The 22806-nt window shown below is 41.5% G+C and overlaps 1 protein-coding gene across 1 annotated transcript in view; it reads right to left on the bottom strand.

Moving 5' to 3' along the window:
- Positions 1 to 11219: 11219 nt before the first annotated feature.
- fbln1 (fibulin 1) overlaps positions 11220 to 22806 on the bottom strand; it is a 33492-nt gene continuing 21905 nt past the window's right edge. The window contains exons 16-17 of the mRNA XM_053427264.1: positions 21984 to 22124; positions 11220 to 11799 (exon numbers count right to left, since the gene is read on the bottom strand). Coding sequence (XP_053283239.1) covers positions 11660 to 11799; positions 21984 to 22124 — 281 coding nt within the window. The 3' untranslated portion in view covers positions 11220 to 11659. The remainder of the gene's footprint in view (positions 11800 to 21983; positions 22125 to 22806) is intronic.

Below are 22806 nucleotides of genomic sequence, written 5' to 3'. Positions count from 1 at the left end.
TCAGTTCATCACCCCCACACCACATCACCTCCACTCGTCTCTGTTTGTCACAATGGAAGCCTTATGGTTAGTGCATTATGGCCTTTTTGATTTAACACAAGGTTGTGATTGGCAGAAAGAATGTTTCATCGTGCCTGGAACTCTAATTTCGTCCACATAAATGTCAGCTGTGTGTAAATTTGGTGAAGAGGGACTAAGAACATAGTGCCATTGTTAAAATTGCTTCTAAATAAACAACACGTTTGATTTCTTGCTAGGACAATTCATTTATGAATGACCAGCGCAAAAGTGTGTGTATCTGTCTTTCCTCTTTTTATACCATATTTTTTGCAGGGGCATGGAGGGCCATTGCATACACTTAACATTCGCTAAGACAGAATAAGACACGGAAGTAATTTCCAGTCTTTATAAATAGTATGGTCAAAAGAAATATAGACAAGTGAGTCATTTTACAAGGTATTATAAGCTGTTTGTTTTAATTGTCAAAGCTATATTAAAGTCAGTGGCTAGCAACAGAAGACCTTCTGAAGAAGAAGTTGTGATTCGCTCTCATGTCACACAAGAGATTACACTTCAGGGTGAATGTACTCTGTTAAGATGGAGAGACAGAAAATCCAAAATAGTTAAAGCTCACTGGGTGTAATGGTCAGCAATGGTCAGTAATGGCCGGTGGTTTGGCGAGATCTGCTCCTCGTTACACAGCTCTTCCTGTCCACACACATACTGTATAATAAAGACTTCCGCAGTAAATTGGAAACCACTCCACTCTCACCAGCACTCTTGTGTTTCTCATTCCCTCTGTAACCCCCCTCTTCCATTCGTACTTTCTTTCATTCTTGCTTTCTCTCAGTCGCTCTCAATCTCTCTCTCTTTCTATCTCACTCTTTCCTTCTACATACTGACCTTCCCAGGCTGGCCTGGGTCTTTATATTTCAGGCTTTGAGGCTACATCTGAAACAAAAGCAAAATTATGGGTCTGGTTTGGCTTGACGAGAGCGCAGTGACCCCGGCATGTGGTTTTCTTAGGCCAGACCAGAGAGAGGTGAGGTGGGGAGAAGAATTTGTGTGAATCTAGCTGTGTATTTGAAGAAAACCCAAACCGCAACAAATTTGAATGTGTCATTAGCAGGAGGGGGTGATCTAAACTTGGGTTGGCCAGTGATGGAGTAAAATCGACATACTGCCGAAGATACCACGTGCTATTCCTTTTTCGTAGAGAGTAATTGAGGCGAATGTCGTGGCAATAACCTTGAGAGTAACGCTACTTATAACCTCATGAATCTTCTCACCTCCCCACCACGTGTCCAATGAAGCTGTTGTTTGTCAAGTCCTTTGTTGCTCAGGGTATTACCTGTATAGTGGACCTGTGATATCAAATTGTTGATTATATCCATGCTGTCACATTAACAATGTTGAATCAATTAAAAAAAAAATTTAAAAGGCTATTGCAGGTGCTAAAGGGTCACGGGAATCCATGCTCTCTTAAGTGTGTGGCTTTCCGTCCCATTGTTGCCATTCAAAAAAATAAGTGTTCCAGTGAAACAGATATAGAAAGAGAATGATGTATTTTGAGACCTTACGCAGATGGATCACCCTAAAGTAAAACAATGTGTGAATAAAGCTCAAAGTTTCTTCCTGTGTCTCTGAGAGTTTCCTACAGTGGGCCCTGTATCGTACTGTGTGGTCTTGAACCCTATTTAGATCTAGTGGGTGACCACTGTACAATTAGGTATGCCATGTTTCACAGCAGCAGCAGAAAGTGGAATTCCTGTCAATGAAACAGACCTTCTCATGTTTACTGCTCAAATTTTCTTCCCACTATTCGTGGCGTTGCACCCGACCTGGCTTAAGGTTGATTGAATCAGGCGATATGGATAACACAATTATAAAAGCCCACAAGACACCCGATGTTTATTTAACTGCAGATCCTCCAGGGGAGAGACTTAATACATGTAAGAGTGAAAGTTGATGCCCCAGATGGCAACTTCGGAGCAAACAGAGATTATATGTTTCTTGGCTTGACTGTGTTTGACGCAGATTTTTTTCTGGATGACTCGGTTCATGTCAGAGGGTAAAATGGTCATAATCGAGTATTGTGTTGTTTAAAATAATGAATAAACAACACAATAATAATGATAAATTATATAAAAACGATTATCACAATACTTCCTAATCTGTCTAAATATCAACAACAAATATTTCCTGGTTTGTACATATATTAACTTTTAATATATTTATTCTATATTTTTCCAAAAACTGTGACAAATTGGACCAGCCAGTGAGGATTTCATGAGGAGTGTGAAATGACAGTGTTCGCACAATCTTGAAGTATTCAGGCTTTTGCGGAAAAATGGCATTTCCAAGTATTTGACGTGTTTATAGATTTTAGTGAGTAATTTTTGATAGATGAGAGCTGAGGACATATCCAAAGCCTGACCAGAAAATCTTGCTTTTCAGGAGTGGGTGGGGAATTGGGAACAATGGAGAAACATCACTTTATGGTTTCAATCCCTTTGGCCAAATGGTGCCATGCTTCATTCATGATGGTGGGAAGGAAATTTAGGCATCAAAGGGTTTTACACCCGTGATGGTCTCTAGAAAAACCAGCAAAAAGCCGCAGCGCTGGCATTATATTTTGAAATGATCGTGTGAACTCCTCTTGCCTCATCACTCTGCACTCCAATTGCACATCCTTGAGATTAAACTGCAGAAGCCGCCATGGCCGCTTGGCAAAGGCTGACCAAATGTGACGGTTTCTCAGAATCCACAATCCATTCAAACTGGACCTTCTCACTTTCTTCTTCAGTTACCATATACCACACACACACAGTCCAAAACTCAGCCGGCATCCATATATTACAGTGACTGATTGGCAATGAGCTTTTTCATATAAAGAGCTCCTTTAAATCTACCTACTTTTGCTTAAGTGGTCAATCAAAAGTTGAAACCTTGACTTACATACATATACATATATATATATATATATACATATATATATATATAGGTATTCCATATTGCTATTGTGGAACATATACTCCATTGAATTCCTTAACCAAATATCAGCCATAATACTCAGTTTTGCTTTCATGACTGTAGAAGATTTTGAGTTCAACAAGTGGCTGTTTTTCTTGCAGATCCATCTTTTGGATGCAGATCCAAAGGGTGACTGGTGCAGATCAAAAGGGTGACTGGTGGTCAATGTCAGTACCACCCTTTTGCAAATTGTGCGTGCCTCTGCGAGTGGGAGTGGGCACTGGCCCGAACACACTCTGGGCAAAAGGTCTGTGTGTGGTCCATGGAGCTCCCACGACAGTCTGGTGTTGTCCAAAAGAATGCCAATGCCAAATCCACAATGTACGTAAAAATGAAATAACATTTCCATGAATTCAGGAAATCAAACTTCGAAGAATATACAAAGGGACATATGCCCTCCTAGAATTTGCAGTAAATATTTTTCATTGGTTTGTAAGTCTGTCAGTGTCCCTGTCAAAGAGCTGTCGCTCATGCTGTTTAAAGGACACATTTCTTTCCACTCAAATACAATAATAAACAATTGACAACAAACATTAATAGATTGGAACACCTCTGAACTTTAAGTGCTAATAGAATCTGATTCTAAAGTAACACAGACACAGAAGGACTTACATCTTTATGATTTTTAAATGAGTAACAGGGGTGATAATATAGAACAATAGCGCAAACCACAATGATGACATTTTCTGGGATGAAATACTTTGTCCCCATAGTCATGTCTCAGAGGAGATGGCAGAGGCTGTCTCTTGATCTTGTGCGTTCCCCTGCACACAGCGGGTCTGCTCTTAATTGTGGCAGGGAGAACATCGGCAAGACTCATTCTCTTCTTCATTTCATGCCACAGACACACCAGAAAACAGCTACAGTAGTTTCTGCAAGCTACATTTTCCAGGGAGAAACAGCCACAAACCCCAAAAAGCAAAACGCAATGTCATCGCCTAGGAATCTGAGAAATACCAGAAAGTCTGCGATTTTGTGACAAAAATCATCTGTGAGCACAAACAAATGACGAGCACAAACATGCTTTTTAATCCAGAAGGCAGATGGTCCCATCGCGAATGGGGAGCGGGGACTGTGGAAAACAAATCATCCGTGGCCACCATTTCTGTCGCTCTGACGGGGAGACAGGGTCCGGCGTTGGAACCCACAACACTCAAAACAAAAATCACCATTGTTGCCTCAGTGAGACACACAGACAGAGTAATTCACAAGAAAAAGTTGGGTTGGGTTCCCGGGGGGGGAATGCTGTTTATCCACTTCATCATCATTGTTGTGTTTGTCTTCTGCTCTTTCTTTGATAGATTCGGGATTTAAGCCTCCACTGCCCCAACCTGAAACCCCAAATGCAAAGAGATAGTGGTCGAAGAACATTTACCATGAAATGAACACAGTGGAGTCTCTGGAAGCAATCTTTGAAGTAATCAATCATGTAAACGCTAATTTCTTGGTAGTTGTGTAATCTGAAGAATTCCACAGGGGAACATTTTGCAAGTTATTTGAAAGATATGGATGAATATGTTTTATGTTGGCTGGGATTATACTGAAGCATTCGGAGGAACTAAATCTCCCCTAAAGATGCCTTCCCTCCCCAACTGGTCATAGTAACTGGATCCTCTGTTTAATAGTCGGCTGTAGCAGGGGGATCGACTGAGTGGTTTCCATTCCGTTGGGCTGTAACCGATTGTCCCAGTGACCACAACAAAGGATAAAAAAAGGAAGGAGGGTGAGGGGATAGAGAATAACCCCCCGGCTCAGTTAGGACTGGAGAACTCTAAGATCAATGACTCAATGGCTTCCAGAATCTCCCCCGGCTTTAACTGCATTTTAACCCTAACCTTATCTGTTGCATCTGCTTTGTTCTTACCACAAAACAAGTCAAGGCTGTGTGATACCGAGTTTGTATAACATCATCATACACGCAGGATATGGCGTCTAACAACCAGTCTGGCCCGTCTGAACTTTACGCTGTAAAGTCAGAATCAAGAAGGCTTGATCTATTTAATGCATCCAGACATGAGAGGAAACAGAGAACATCATCACAGCGGTCGACTAACAATGTGGGCCATGTGTCCATTAAGTAGGCATTTTGTTATTTTTATGTGTGTAATAGTAGACGTGAGTCTTTGCAGGGCTAAGTCAACAGACGCATGGTGCACAGAGTCAATGTTACTTTGATGAAGTGGCATTACCCTCACAGACCTGCACTTCAGGTGTCCATACCATCGAGGGTAACCATTAACCAAACCTACTTTGTGTGTGTGACCTAGTGCCAACATAAGGAGCATGTTGATGGATTTCCCTCAACCCTCTGAAGTTACAAAGGCAGCCTGTTGAAAAACAAAATGCAACATATTAATTATCATAGGCAATGCTACGCCATGGTATTTGTCACACAGAGTACCTGTGCCAGATTCAAAGGCCTTCTGCTCATTAATACCACAGATGACCTTTGTCTCCTGGAACCCTAATTCCATACTTAGATAGGTGTGGAGTGAAATGGTGCGCTGGACCGGTAGAGATGTAAATAGGAAACAAGGAATGCACACTCTCACCAAATTGAACATTTCTCTTTTGACGGCTTAAGTCCTTTTCCCCTTGATGCCTCTGAACAATTGGATAATTAATTCTCTGAATCGCTGTTCTCAAAATGTTAGCGTATGCAGAGACAGCGGTTTAGGGACAATGACACACAGATGTGCACTCGGAGATCAAGCATTGCTGTTACAAAAGTATTTCTATCAAAACGACTTTTTTTTCCCTCATTGAGCTCAGGCTAAAACAATTACAGATTTTACTTTGTCTCTCAGCGGCTGATTTATTTTTCACTTCCTGTCAGAGTCTGCTCGCTGGCTCTATTTTGTCATTTAAATCTGCTTAACACATTTGCTCGATAGGATTGTGGCAATTCTGAGGCCAAACATTGTCTTAGATTTTGTTTGCAAATGTATCTTTGCTACATTCAACTCAGCAATTTAAGCTTACACGATCTGTTGAGCGTGTCAGGGATGAATTACTTGGTGACATTGTTCTGAGTACTTTTTTTTATTCTAATGCAAATTTCGAAGGTGAAGTAAAAAAGTAAGTTGGCGATGATAACATGCTTGACACCTCTCATCAAAACATGCAGTACGTAATGGTTTCCCTTGTAACAAAATGCCAAAATGTCCTGACTTCTCCCCGTGTTTACAGAGCAAATCTCCTTTTTCTCTCTGGTCAATGCTTTCGAGACCCAGAGACGTCTGACACTGTCCACTGAGGGGGGTGTGTGTGTGTGTGTGTGTGTGTGTGTGTGTGTGTGTGTGTGTGTGTGTGTGTGTGTGTGTGTATTTGTACTCAGCCACAGACAAAACAACACTTGGGGAGACACAGGAAACTCCCAGCTCATTTTCATGTGCAAGGAAAGATCAGACATTTCAGGTCTGTGAAGCCTCTGGCATGAGGCATGAGATCATGCACATCATCAGAGTGTATGGCCATGGTCCTTAAGGGCCGAGGCTCACCTCTGGACAAGGTGTGAAAAGTGCATGACGTAGCTTTGATATGAGACTAATATCGCCTTACAAGACTCCATTTTGAAGAATCTTTGATGGGCAAACAAAAAAATCACAAACACTTTCCATAAATATAAAGGCTTCATATTTCGAGAAATGAATTTAACACAAGTTCTAGGATTTGTATTCTGTTGTATTCCATGTTTATCAGTGAGTGTGTCATGGAGAATGATACCATGGGCTTTTTATGCTCATGAAAATAACAGATTTGTTTTAAATGTCAGAACAGGCTATAATCGTGGTACTAAATATATAACAAACAAATGCCATGTTAAAATTACCCTTTTTATACCGTAAGAAAGGATGACTTTACAGTCTCAGGTCACCGACCGTTTTTCGGTGGCCATCTCACCATGGTTATACTCCATGTGGTCAGATTTGTTTCCCCTCCCTCCCTGTGATATGCATGCTCTTAAGCACCACGGACGTCACAGTGTGTTTCCGAGCTGCTTGTAACAACAGAGAGACTGCAAGCTGAATTTTCATGAGTGCACCCCACGGCCTATATTCCCAAATGTGATTGATCCACTGTTTACTCTGGCAACAGGTTGTGTTCAGTAGTGGTTGTAAATGGTGATGTTTGAAATCTGTAAGTTATGGAGGGGCACACTTGTGTGTTTTGTGATTTTCTTTTGGGTCAAGGTGGAGCCCCTGTGTAATTGGAGGACTGTCTATCACCCTAAACCTCAAAAGGTTGAATTGATTTGAGGGAGAGGCCTCAACGGGACTTCCATATCACAAACAGTGTACACAGCTTGGAATGAAATATAGTGTTGTGGAGCCAATTATTTAATATCTTATTTTGGGAGTTTGGGATTTTTCCGTAACACTGACATCAGACACTCATTGTTTTTTTTTTGGACAATCTTACACTTTGTTAGGCTAAACTCAGAATATCATCAGATTTTAATGTTGTATTATTTAGTTCCCAGTGGAATGTTTTCTTTAAATGATGAGCATACATTTCAGTAAGTTCAGTAGTTATTGCAAACTCTTTCCTACTGGATAGAAAGCTAAATTCATGAGGGTTTTTTTCTTGTGAAAAGTAAGAAAAACATTGGATCTTGGTTGGCTCTTTCTCTCATTTTAATGGAAGGTGGTGACAGTTGTTAAAGGGAATACAATGTTGAAACGCTCTGCCTGTGCAGCCTTGTGTTGTATGTGTCTGCCATCTATTGGACTCATAAGAAACACCACTTTTCAGATTCATCTAAATGCACAGTGAGTGAAAACTTAAACACAGGTGAAATGCTCTTTAAAATTCTCATCAGTGGAAAAAGTTAATGGTAGTTTAATAGCCATTTATTCTAGTGTCATAATTAACACATGATTTTTCAATTTATTGGCTTCCACGCAGAATTCATCACTTTCTTACATTTCACGATATAATTAACAAATTATCTCTGTGAACATAAAGTGTACTGCAAAGCTGAGAATCTCCTTGACTCTGGAGCAGGACTAATGGCCAAGTTGGTAATGCCCATCTAAAAGAAACATTTTTGTGTTTATGGTAATGAGAAACGGTGGTTTGCAAAATAGAGGAAAAAAAATAAATACCCCCAAATTTATTAAAAGAACTCACTTATATCCTATAACATGTGTTGCGGTGAGAGCAGGGGTAGGGTGCCAGGAAAAAGAAGGAGTGGGTGAGTGCAGGAGTCGGCCGAGCACGTGCCTCCCGAGGTCCTCTGGTCTCTGTCTGGGATCAGGCCGCCTCGCCAATCCCTGGGCCAGACTCCCATCAGCCCCATACCCCGTCTACTCTGGGCCAGACACCACTATGACCACTTGTATCGAGAGGCCTGACCACCATTGTGCCACAGTAGAGTACACAAACAAACAGCGCAGACACACACAGGTCTGATCCCCTGCCATTACGTCGACTCATCAAGCCCACTCGGCTTAGTCATACCGTCGGCTTGCAGTGTGAGCGGCTGCCTCTTGGCTTCGGATGGAGAATCTGGCAGAAGATATTTGCTCATTTGTCCCCACACATGTATGTGGTTTGGTAACACTGCGAGGGACTGCTGCCCCAGCCATTCTTACAGTTGAGATTCAGAGCCAGCCAGTCCGTTCCTGGGTAATGTCCTCCCACACAGTCTGGCTATATGGCTTTTTGTTGCTCATGTAGAGCTGTTTACGTCCTTACAATGTGTTTTTCTCCACAGATTTTGATTAAGAATGAGCCAACTATGTAAGTATTGTTTCATCTTGAAAACTACTCACAGACAATTTGTCTGAAATGCACAAGCCATTATTCGGCTATATGGGTACAGTACAAACTGTTTTCTTTATTCAAAACTGACTATAATTATCTTTCTTCTGATTATAGAAATAAAACATACATCTGAAATGTATTATTACATTAAATCGGTTGCTTATATATACACTTATATACGGCACAAGCGGATATATAACTTATCAAACTGGCTATGTGGCTTTAGGGTTCTGGAGTTAACATACAGAGCCAAAAAAGTACACTCACAGTTTTGCCTCTGTGACTTCAGATGACATTATGCTGACTTACATTTAGTTACTTGAGACTGACTTTAACCTTAACTACCCACTTACCAAACCCTTATCCTGACTTAAACCAAACCTTCCTCCATCCTTAAAACATGTATTCACCTTCAAATTTAATGATTTATGTTACTGGGAATTTGCTATTTGTCCCCATAAGGGCAATATGCTCCATAATGTGGCTGTGTAAACAGATTTAGGTCCCACCAACATGAGTATAACCTACCATTCACACACACATAAACGTTGAATTTCTTCTCTCATTTCTTCTTCCCCACTCTTTTCATGTCAACCACAAGGCTGACCTGCTGGCCTCTACTTCCTCTGAGGAGGATATCCCCATCAGCAGAGCCTTAAAATCCATCAACTCTGATGACTTGAGAACCTCATGTTTGCGTCTCCTCCTCTATTGTCTTTGAAGCATTTGGGAGGCTCTGGTTGGGTCCGGCCACATTGATGATTACACAGTTAGTGACATGTGTTCAGTTTGCTTTCTGTCTGACGTCTTCCCTTGTTTGATGGAGAGAGGAGTTCTGGTTCACTGATAAGCATAATTAGGAATGTGGTTGATGGTTCTGGTCTCTAACTACAGCTACCCCCTTGTCACATCCACCCTTCCCTCCAGGTCATTCCACCATAGAGGTTTTCTGGAGAGCCTACCAACGTCATCTTCCAGACACACTAAAAGACAATGAATAAAACCCAAACTGAACATGTTAATATGCATGTAAGAGTAGCTGAGTAGCTTAACAGTACATCCCTACTCATGGCAATTGGAGGACAGGCTATTAATTTGCATCTTTAATGCTTCTGGACAGATATCAATGGGTGCAAAACTCAACAGAATATTTCAAATGTTGCTATGGAAACTGAGGTTTCTTGGATCACCAAGAACAAAGTTGTGAACTAGCCTTGAAAGTTCTATTTGCATGCCTCTGTTTGTTCGCTAATATTGACACTTTGGAATGGTCGTACTGAAGCTTCCTGTCATACGTCAAGTCAAATGAATGAACTACTCGTGTGGTGAAAGAATATCTCACATGTTTGCCTTTGAAAAGGCAATTTTAGGTTAGCTACAACATTTAACTCCACTGTTCCCTCTATAAGTAGTTTACACTATCGTGAGCAGCAAACTACTTCGGTAATTTGTTATATCTATCTATGATTGTTAGCACATATAAGTATTCAATGGATATGACATTGTCTTTTTCTTTGTGTACATTTTTGAGGGCACTAGAAAGTGTATGGAACTTACACACAGACACAGTTGGTCCTTCCCAAATGAACTACATTGCAAACAGGGTGATTCCAGACACTGGGGCCCTGGACTCAGAAATGTAGGAATTACAAACAGTATATACCCATATGTGCAATGCAAATAGACAGAGTCATTAGGTATTCACTAATTTTTGTGAAATAGATTCCTATACCCATTTTCAGATGAAAAACTTTGATCATACCGTCACAAAATGGACAGGGGCCAAGCATGAACAAGTACAACTAGAGGCCATCGTGAATAGGATCTTACCAGAAGCAATGCCCGGCAGTCTGTTTACGTTCTGACAACATTATGGATGATCCCATTGCAAGATGGTCTATAGATTCACCTTAATGGTAATGATAGGAAGGGGGATATAGTGATCAGTGAACTGAAAAGAATTTGGACTAGGTGACGTTAAGTGTGTGGGGGTTGATGGCCCCTTCCCTACTTTAAACCAACACTTTTGACACTTTTTTGATTAAACACGTGACCAACAACCAAAGTAACAGGAACTAGTTTCAACTACAGTATGTGTCTCCAGGACCATGAAGACATAGTGATACACACAAAGATGTGCAAATACTTAATTTTAACCAAACTGCAATGATTTTTCTAAACCTAACCAAGTAGTTTCTGTAATAAATCCTTAGCAACCTGTGACTGGTCCACAGTGGGTGTTATTGGTTATCATGGCATTGAAGGTATGGTATACCTGTGCTCATACACTCTACAGGTCAGATTGTTGTTTCCATGAAGAAGACAATGTAGTTGCCATAACATAACACATATAAACAGATGTTTAAATTGAGCGGTTGTCTTTAAATGGTATTGGCAATAAATCCAAAAACCAATGCTGTAACTAAAATAGTGTTTATTCCATAGAAAAAAATACCTCATCCAATGAATACAGTAAGAAAGGAAAAGTGACTGTTACAACTGTAATGTCATCAAAAGAATTTCATCATCATCACATCCTTTAAATGCATGCACTTTCCATTCAAAACAATTCTTATTGTCTCATTTCTTACTATGTCTTTTTTAATGACATTGTTTTTTCATATTTAGCTCCATTTTGCCAGATGCAACACCGGCATGGGCTTCAGGCTGGGCTTGTCATCAAAGCAACAGAAGTAGTGCTCTCACCGGCAGAAGCAACCTTCATCTCAGAAACTGTCAAAAGTGATCAAACACAACATTAAAGCCTCAACACTGATGTGTGCATTGATATATTACAAAACCAATGTTTACAGTGTTGACAGTGGATGTCCTAATGCATGTGGTGAAGTCACGCCTCTCAGAACCAGAACTCGGAGACAAAGATGTGGACGTTGATGATGTTCTGGCCGGAGTCGCCCTGGGTCGTCAGGTTGCGCATGGACAGTTTCAGCACTGTAGCCATTGGACCAATCAGAGGTTTCACTTGGCGAACAACACCTGAATGAGACAAGGGAGAACGACAGGGACATTAGAATGATGGCAACAATAAACTGTTTGTGTTGCTGTGCCATGGCAAGTTAAGCCAATATAATATATAAGATATATATCAATACATATCAATACATGTATATCCATAGCTGTAATGTATTGGTTAATCAAGGAGTATTTATGATAATCAACAAGATCAACTTTAGAACAGTTTCAAATCTGTATTTTAGTCTCTTTTCCTCTCACTTTACACTGGTGGTATCAAGCCATGCAGATAGTTTTGGTTTTATGTGCTGAGGTTTTGTTCAAACCCAATACAACCAAGGCCAATGGAATTTTGTTTGCGGTGTTCGGCACATTGAAAAATTACATTTGTCATTCGGCAAATGACGCAAAGTATCTTTTCAAAAGCAATGTGCTGATCACAGGCTGTCTAGACTGGTCTTCATCTGCAGTCGTCCCTCTCAAGTTTGACAGTTCTGTCAATTTTATAGGGAGTTGAACTTTATTCAGTACAGCTGTTTACATTTCTTCAGTAGAAAGTAGTTCCAGTCAATACTAGCTCTAATACTAACAATCTCTTATGGGAATGATTGTGGCAAAAGAAAGTTCAATATCCCAATGGAGGCTGGGAATTTAAAGGCCATAAACACAAAGATAAAACAAGGTTGTATCTCCAACTCAGTGGTACCCATACCATAGATCAGGACACCTTATGGGTCATAAAACAACAGGGGGTCATGTGGGGATTTAGCAAAATTTTATAAAATTTGAAAAATAATTAGGAATAGCATATTTTAGCTAAGATAAGAAATTGTAATAAGTGATTCGTTCTTATTTTGGGCAAAATATCTGAAATCAATGTTCATAGTCAGCTATAACCACCTCCACGGATAATGGGAGTCACTCTGGCATCATTATTTTGGGGGTCGGTAGATTAAAAGTTGAGGAATCCCCGCCCAAACTAATTGTTCATTATGCAAAATACTAATGAAGTTTCCATTGAAAGGTGCCATGGTATCAACTGGTACATTTTGATCAATCAACTGTGATGTTGACAAGCTAAACAAAACGAATATCTGGACTATCCGTTGATTGAACTCCTCCATCACACCTTCCACCTGTTTTTGTGAACAAAAGACCCACTCTATCAAGGTAAAAGAGACAGGAGACTAAACACACTGAATGAGAGCATTACTGAATGCCAATGGAATCCACTGGGTGCTCTTTTTAAGTGAACATAGGATTACAGGGTGAAAAAATGCCAGTGTTTATACAGGCTGTCAACGGCCCTTTTCTCCGAGAGGACTGGTGACATTTCAGCTCTGACCGGTTTGAACACACATCGACAGAGGCAGTCAGGCAGGACCACACTGTCCTATATCAAAACTTTCTCTCATTCGTGAGAGACTCTGTAAAGTGTTCAAATGTTTAATATGACACAATTTAATTCAACAAGGATCATAATACCGACACATCAATGCCTCAATCAGTCTGAGAGATGAGGCTCCTCGCTGCGGTACTTGTGATGAAATAATAAAACCCATTCAGTCATTGTTCACCACAGGGAAAAGGATGATCCATTAAGTGCCATCCACCGCATCCACGGGGACACTGGCATTATACGATGGCAGATTCCCCCACCCACTCACTCTCCTCCTTCTCTTCCTCCCCCTTTCTTCCCTGTCCTGAGGGGGCTTGGTGTTTGTGGCACCATCACTGTGGCCCACAAGGGTAAATGAGTCCCATGTGTTTGATGGAGAGAAGCAGTCACAGTCACGCGATACAGCCATGGAGGCATTTCTCAAGGATTCCATCTGTTACTCTGGGAGGGGCTAGCTATATATGAGTCTAATCTTCTTACTCTCTCTCTCTCTGTCCCTTTCTTTGGCTGTCTCTACCTTCCCTGACTCAAATCTGTGGGTACACAACAGATTCCAGAAGATTCTGGAGATAAGCCCGCGGAGGATTGTGGAATGGGGCCCACTTCTACCAGGGTTGCCCCCTTGTTTTAGTGTTTTGGGACTCTGTTGCATAGTGACGCTAGACGGAAGGGAGCAGGACTGAGATTTGTATTGTTTCAAAAAGCAGCAGTGTCAGAAAGAGCTAACCTTTGCTTAAACCTAAAAACAGCTGCAAGATAAAGAAAATAACTGACATGGAAAAAGAGATTGAATATTGAGCATTGCCCAGTCAAATTGAGTTCAGAGAATTCAGGATTTGTGTGTGCACTCAACTCAAATAAAATCATTGAGAAAGCTCCTGTGCTGGGCTGAGCCAGCACACAATGAAGATGAGTCAGATATCATTATGAGAACTATATGGACCACCGCAAAGACGGATGGGTTTTAAGGTACATTAGGCTTTTTTTGTAGTGTACAGCAAGTCTGACCTTAACCTAATTGGGATTAATCATTCTGTATTCAGGTCAACTGAGGGTAGGCTAAGAAAGAAAGCTTAACAGTCATACCACATGTGTAAATAGCAACAACACAGACACAATGCAGCTAAACTGACATTTTTATTGAAGAAATCTAAATAGTGCAATATGTGGAATGTGTCTGAGTCTCGTTTGTGTTTTTTTTTTTATTCAAATGCCTTACAAAGTGTAGTATTTAAAAACTCTGGTCTCATGTGTACATGATGTCACTGGTTACTTTGCATGTGCCTTCATTCTATAATGGGCATGCACCAGAAACAACAACATTGACTATTAAACGGTTTCTCTACGTTTGGCTTGCGAGTTTTGTAGCTAACTTTAGCATTACTTGGACCACAGTGGTCTTGGTTCTTGATGGAACTAGACTTTATTGCCACCTACTGGCCCTGCATGCTTGTTTGAGCGTTTGTAGTCATTGTTGTGTTCTCTACATGCTTTTTAATGGAAATCGTGTTTTGTGAGTCTTTTACAAACAGATGGGAAAATACCCGTTCTAAAAAGGATCTGCTATAGTGTAGACAAGGGGTTTGTGTCCGATAGCTCTGCGTAATGCCCAAACCTTCCTCGAACTTGTATTATGATGATGAGGATGATGTGAAACTCGCAGTTGAGTTTTCTTTAACTTAAACTCTTAAATTTGAAATTGGGCATGATAACAAACCAAGAATAAAGATATCATGACCTGTCTCATGTTGTCTGAAGTGATTGCGGCTTGGTAAAAACACCTAATTTGTCAAAATGTGTTTTATTCAACGCCTTTGTTTAGTTCATTTTGTTCCACAGCCTTGAGAACACAAAAAATTGTAATTATGTTATTACAATGTGGGCTCTTCTGCCAGATTCTGCACAAAACACTTTGATGTGAAAGTCCTTGTATGTGACCTCCTGGAAGCCTCGGTGAAATCCTAACATAATGACTGTGTTTCCGTAAGCTCCCCATCAAAAGTGCAGCGGTATCCTCAATGAGGGGAAAGCATCAACCAACAGCTGGGCCTCAACATACCCACGATGAACCTGAGGTGAAACCACAACCGCATACTCATCTTTAACATTTCATCGTGGCTGTAAGGCACAAAGCCAACAGCCACATAACAGGTTGACTTTCATTGGTTACCGTACCACCTGAGCTCTATATAAATAAACACATAACCCCTACAGCCGACAATGTGCCCCGGGACTGAGCTGCAAGGTCATGTCATGTGAGGCCTGAAGTAAGGTTTTCAGTTACTCTCCATTTCAATTCGGTATCTGCCACAGAGTGCAAAGGTGGCCCCAATGGTTTCAAACAGCCACCATCAAACAAACAGCTGTGTAATCTGTCCGCTCTCCAAAGCGTTCTGCCACACCATAAAGTAGCCCCTAAAGTAGAAAAAAAGCCTTAAGTAAATGCATACTCGTAGCAGAGACACTGCCACAAAACAAAGTGCAGCAGATGCCAGGAGGCATTTGTCATCCTTCATGGCCACGAGGGCTGCAGTATTGAAGGGTTACATGTAAACAGTACAATTTCTGGGTTTTCTGGTTTCTACAACTCAGCGAGGAAGTGTATGACACAATCCAAAATGAACGGGTTTAACACCAGAGACAAATGAAAAGTATGCATTGGCCTCACCACAGTATTGTATAATGACACACTGGTTGTGGCGCTATGCATGCTCACTGCAGTGAAACCACTGGAGAGCATCCAGGTGGTGTACGAAGTTCCAGTATGCAAAGAGGGCACTGAAGGGCATTCTTCATTACAACTGTGACTGCAACGTGTTTTGTATCTGACCATATCGCTGTTGTACAGCTCTGCACTGCCGGCATAAACATTGAAATAGCAGTGAGTGGTTTTTTTTACTGCCTGAAACTTTTTCTCTCAACAAAATCCATAAAATCTGGATAAGATGCAAAATACATTTCTAGCTAGATCACTTGCTACCCAATTAGCAGAGCAACCAGTGTCAGTTTTGATAACCCGTCAGCATGGCTAAGATATAATCCTTTAGAATTGTCAACATTACCATCTGCACAAAGAGTGTCCCCCAGGGAACAGATCCTGCGTTTATAGCCAGGCCACTGGTACTCAGACAGCCAGCAGGTCAGGTTGTCCAAACATACCACTGACCACTCCAAAGAGGGGGTGGGACCCATGCACATGAAACTCTGCTCTGAAAGGCCAGCACATGTGGCTTGATATTTCAAGGTCAATTTACAGTGAGTCATAGTTAGAGATCTCTCAAATGGCTCATGGGTCATTGTTGGAAAGTGACACTCACTGTGTGGTGACATCACTGAAAAGTAGCCGTAAGGAATCGGTTTGTTCTTTTCTTGGACTCTCTGTTCAAGCAGTTGCGGGCCAGAGCAGCTGAGATGACATAACATGCGCCATTATCTTTACCACAACCTTTGCACTATATTACAAGTGACATTTCAAAGCTAAGGACCATAACTAAGGAGCAGAAAATAGACTTGTCACTGTGGACTAAATGGGAACGATGTGAGACCAAAACCTACTTCATTTTCGTTTTAAATCAGGATTTTATGTCATATTCTCCAAACTATACAGCATCTTGATACACTTTTAATATAACTTTTTAATCTATTATGGCATGTCACTGCCTTGTACATGGATATTCTTTTTAATGTTTTTTTCTTATTAAGTTTGGTATTATATAGGGTAATAGCTTATCAAATAAGGGAGGAAAGTGCATGTGATTAATTATAAAGACATTTTCATTGCAGGTAATTCTATGTGTCCATCCCAGTGTCATTTTGACTGTGTACATAGTCTGCATCAGCATCTCTTCGAGATGTGGTGTTGTTGGGTGGTGAAGACCCTGTTTTGATTAAGCGTACTAAACTCTGGCGGGACGGATTCCTTGTGGTGCTTGGCTCTGATGGGCCTGCTGCTGCTGTCATGTAATGATTCATCCCAATGACAAACTCTCGAACTCGACGAGCCAGATATCGTCTTATCTCCACGGCTGTCCTCATCCCCTCAGCAGCACAGCCACAAGTTCCACTGGCTCTGAAGTAGAGTCATGTCTCACACAGTAGGCTCACATTCCACCATCCACTGTGGACGGCGGCACTGACGACCATGACTACCTGCATAGAGACGAACTGTTTACTTCCTCTTCTATTCATTCATAGTGTCTGCCTCATTTGCCGCCAGCCCAGTGCCAATTGCAGGAGAGCAGATATGTATTCTCTGCACTATAAACCGCTAATGTATACTTTCACCTACATCAAAAAATGAATGGAATTTAGCTCCAGAGTCCTAAAGTTACAGCTTCTCCAGAGGTTGATGATTTATGAGGGGGAGACTCTGTATTATCTGTTGCTGTCCAGTAAGATAAATATAAATACTACATTGAAAAAGCAGTTTTCACTGTTAAAAAGAAATAGCAGCACTGATTAATGGTACAGAAAATCCTTCCACATGACACATATGATAATTACTCATGAAAAGGAGTCATTTGGACAGATTCAAAAGATGACTAAACATGTCCTGACTGTTTGATCCACATCTGGTTACTTACTGTATTGTGCATTCCATTTACCCAATTCTTTTGGTCAGCCAGCCGGCTAAGCAAAGGGAAGACACAACTAATAGTTGATTTAAGTTAACTTTGTAATAACTTTGAAGAAATGGGATTTATGGTCCTGCTCAGTGAACGGATATTCATAGTTAAAAAAAAGATGATACCCTCATAAACCCGTATTTCTGGGTTTATCATCCACAACTATGTCTGTCTTCCCAATAGAGGACTAATGTTTTCAGCTGTTTGGTATCATCACCATTATCTTCACATTTTAACTTATGTTTATCTGTCTGTGTGTCAGCAAGATTACTTGGAAACTACTCAACCAATTTGCATTAACTTTCTTGGCGGGATAAGGCATGACTCCAGGAAGGATCCATTAAAATGTTGGAGCATGTCCGATTAAATGGGCGTATCAAGGAAGGATTTTTCATTTTATATAGCACGGCATGAAAGGTTGCTGGCCTTGAAAAAGGTACGCACTCTCCTAGCACCCTTTCAGTTGGTTTGTTTGTTATGCTTTCTTGATACTTAGTGAAGAATTGGAGCCTGGGCCTGGGAAGAACCCATTAAATGTGGATGTGGATGAAGATTAAGGGCCAGAACCAAGAATTCTTCTTAACTATTTTATGTAATAAATGCACGATTTAGGTTGTCTGACCACTTCTTATTTTATTTTACATTCTATATACAGTCTATTTTTCTACTATAAGAACTAGACAATCATAAGTTTGGCCTTGGTAGAGGTGTGTGCTATCCACACTGCTACGTTTTTGTCAAATACATCACTGTTGCTACCTTCACGCCTGCCACCCACACTACTCCAGAGTTTTTTAAAGCCTGTATTTTAAATCGGTGATGTGCTGAAGACAGACCCATTGGGAAAAGAGTCATCCACATCGGCTCCCTGGTTGGTTCTTATCAGTCATGACTGGACCCCCAGTGGAGAATACAAAATGTTGTAACCGCAACTCTCTCAGTGGAGAATGGAGGTCTGAGTTGCCAGAAAGGTTATGGAAAGTCAGATAACCACTTTAGGCTGCCCTGGGCATCTGCAGGACAGTTGAAGACCTACTGGAAAAAAATGTGTGATGGATTTTGATTTCTGCTGACTCACACAGATGTCAGGGTCGGAATTTGTTGTCAACCGCATGGATTCATGGACCAACCTGCCTTGTGTCAACAGGCTTCTGCTGCTGCTGGTGCTATAGTGTGGGGAAAACAGTCCGTCTCAAGCTGGTTTCATGAACATAACAATGAGTTCATTGTGCTTCATTGGCCTCCCCATTTACCACAATAAGACCTTTGGGATGTGGTAGACTGAGATATTTTCAGCATGAATGTGCCGCTGACAAATCTGGAGAAATTATGTGATTCAGTCAAGTCAACGTGGACCAGAATCTCAAATGTGATGTTTTGAACATTGTGTGGAATCAGTGCCTAAGGCTGTACTCACTGTATGTGTATGTGCAACGTGGGTTAGCAGAGACAACAAATGCAATGTTTTCAAAGGGAGGACTCATCTAACCACCTGCTGACGACCAAAATCAATCATCTCATGATCAACCCTATTCAAACAACCTGTCCAGTATCCAAAGTAGAAGACAACTTCAGCATGAGTAACACATTCCGTCACTGTCTGTTTTCTAAATATGATGTGTCACAAATATTGGTTTAGTTGTAAGGTCTATATAAATCACTTTGGTGGATCTGCTGTGTTTCTATACACATGAAAGAATTTTGTGTGGTTGCCGCTGCATCACTGTGGTCGTTGTGGGAATTTGAACACTTCTGATTGGTTTCTGATTATTTTAAGTGCTGAGGGTTGGTTGTGTTTGCACAGATGCATAAGGCTGTCAGGGTTGTCATCCAGATATGACAGTGCTGGGAAAGCCAATGATGGATGACCAGGAACTGGGAAAGAGCGGTGCGGCTCCTGTTTGGTATGTTGTGTGTGGGCATGCACACGCCTATGCATACAGTGAATGCGTGTGCGTGCAGCCTTCTGGTTTCAAAATAGTGAGCAAGTGAGCAGAACGGAAAAGAGCATCAGCCAATCAAATCTTTTAAGAATCACTTTTTTCAGGTTAGCAGTGGATTCTGAGGATTCCTAACTGCCTCCTCTGTCCCTTTCAATAACACAAAAAGTGGCCAAAAATAATGGCAAAAGTTACTTTGAGTTCACGCACTTGTTCATTAGTGGAGCCTCAATGTCTGCTACTCTTCACATCCCACCAAGCTGTAATACCACTGTAGGAGACACTGGAGATACTGGAAACTAAGCTTCCTTAAGTGACACGTCAGCGAGCCTCACACAATGGTTATGCAACAGCAGCGTCTGTAGGCCAAAGCACCAGCAGCACAACCCACGAAATAAAAACCAAAGAGGGCCTTCATAGCACAATGGACGCCATACTTCACAGCGAGCACTCGCTGACCAAAGGCTCCAGTGCACAGGGCCTCAGTTTGGATATGCAATGGGCAACTGGTGCTAACATGCAAGAGCTGCATCCAATAAGCATCCACTGGGTTTGGGAGAGAAGTGGCTCCTCACAAACAGGCCTTTCATGTGGTCGTCAGTTTAAGTGCTCTAATGCTCGGCGAGACACTGAGGCCTAGCGTGGGGAAATGGAACAATACATTTAACCACATGAAGCAAAGCGCCCAGGATTACTTCTGCACATATTTTCTCTCTCTCTCTCTCTCTTTCCTCTTTCATTGAATCACAGTGTCTCATTTTTGTCTTATTTCTCTCTCTGATTGTATTCTCTCTTTTTTCCTTGCACACACACACAAACACATACATACATACTTGCCCCTGCAAATGAGCACTGCTGTAAACAAGGAATTTCTCTTAAATCCTCTTCACACACTCTCACACAGACACACACACAGTAGACATTATACTTTTTGCAAAATAAGGCTTATCACTCAAAATTACACCATTGCACATTCCAACAAAAACATACTATTATAAGACAGTACAATATAATTATAACTGCTTCACAGGGAATTATGTGAAGTATTGCTGGTAATGAACATTTTCCTCCGATGTCTTTGTGAGAATTTGGTTGAATTTGATAAGCGCACATCTGTTTCTGCACAAGTGTACAACAGAGGAACACTTGCTTACACACACAGCCCAGCTTGAACCAGTGACAGTCATACACTCCTCCGCCTCATTCTCCCTCTTTCATTCTGTAAAGACAGATGTGCAAACTGACAGGCCATCGAAGACAGATGTGCATACTGCGAGGCCATCCCTTTATCTAGCAGCTAGAAGTAAAAGACGCTGATCCTCCACTGCCACGCCGCCTGCATCTTAGCACACAACCAAAACAAAATCACGTAGACGGGCCCAACGATATGTCATCCTCAGGCTCACAACACCCTCATTCTCCCAGGGTCAAGGCTCAGTTCATCTCTCCCACAGGCGTTCAGCAGCCCTGGGTCACCACCAGACTAAAGGATGGGAATGGCGGCTACCTGAACATGTGTTGTTGTTACACCCCACTAGAGATGGTATCTGCTGCTCCTACTTGAACTAGTTCAGCGCTCTTTTTGAATGCTGGAGGTAACAGGTAGTTATGATGAACTGCTTGTCAACTACAATCACTTGTGTGTGTGCAAGTATATACACACGTATGGATTTATTCACCCTATTCCTTTACATTCAGACCGCCATAAGTCATTGTGGAAAGTAATGATCTGCTTGGGATAAGCATAGTCGTGGATAAGTGAATTAAATGGTACTTTGTTTAACCACAAGACTGTGAAAACTCATGCCAAATATTTGGTGAGAGAGAAACAGGCCCTCGTCTGTCTCACAGAGCCACTGAGAGGACAAATCTCCAAAGACACAGACAGCAAGAGCCCCCATAAGGATGATGACAGCTACATCATGCCACCACACTGCAGAAGAGCAGAACGGACCGTGTCAGATGTACTTATGTCAGAGGGTCCAGACATTCCTTGTGGAAGATTTTTGTCCCTTCTCAGCGTGCACATGTGAGTTTGATTTGTGAAAAAATGAGTATATATATTTCGAAATGAGAAATGAGGTCACAGAAACCACCAACTTTGTCAAAAAGAAATGCAATTTCCAGTCACTGAGGCTGTCGGCTGGTGCAGGCTGCATGTTAAAGCTTCTGTTGTCAAATGTTGGTTGGGTTGGTTGGTTCAGAATTCACAACACACAAAGTGAAGAAACACATTGTACTCACCAACGTACAATCCATTCTCTACCCGCTTGATGATGTCGAAGGCATTCTCCACGTTGCCTTCCAGGATTTCAAACTTGACATCGTAACTGCCTAAGTGATAGGACCCGTAAGCCGGCACCGTGGTTCTCAGGAAAACAATCTCTGTTGGAAGATAACAATTAGACACAAAAAGCTTTTGGAGCCTAAAACCTTCATAATCACACAGGGATTGCACCGCCAAATGTGTGCCAGTTCCTTTTTTTTTCTCCATTCCAAGAAGAAGACAATAAAACGAGAGACGGAAAGGTCTGTGTTTATTGTGCACTGAGAGGGTCACAGGAAGGTTGAGGCTTTTCAATACTGTTGCTCAGCTGAAGGGCCCGAAGAGTCCTTTGCACCCCAACTCAGAACTTATGAGAAATGACAAGATCTTTACTGCCTGTGACAGTGAGCATGAGTGTGTCTGAAGCAAGCTCCGCATGCCGGCCAATAGATGCTTGTCAGCTGTCACTGTCTGCGACTGATTACCGCGGTAACTCATACAGTGTCCAACTAGCGTGGCACTTAATCTCTGGTGTGGGCTACCCAAGTATCTACACACTGCATGGAGAATATCAGGGAATAGTTCATTTGGGGAGCAGAGGTCCATGGTTTCTAACAACTGCAGGAAAATGCATTTGATGGTAGCTTAGAGATTAAAGGAGATATAGTAAAGCTAATGGTAAAAAGGCGAAGGCTGGGGACCACAGTGACACTGAAAGACCACAAGTTATCAAACTGTCTTCAAATGAATTGTTTCCAAAGATTTAATAGAGTCTTCTGTCACAAAAGCCACAGATATGGG

Source organism: Pleuronectes platessa, chromosome 7 (assembly GCF_947347685.1).
Source record: "Pleuronectes platessa chromosome 7, fPlePla1.1, whole genome shotgun sequence".
In the NCBI taxonomy this organism is placed as follows: domain Eukaryota; kingdom Metazoa; phylum Chordata; class Actinopteri; order Pleuronectiformes; family Pleuronectidae; genus Pleuronectes; species Pleuronectes platessa.
Note: the sequence above shows the minus strand (reverse complement) of the source record. Positions and strands in the feature narration are given on the sequence as shown.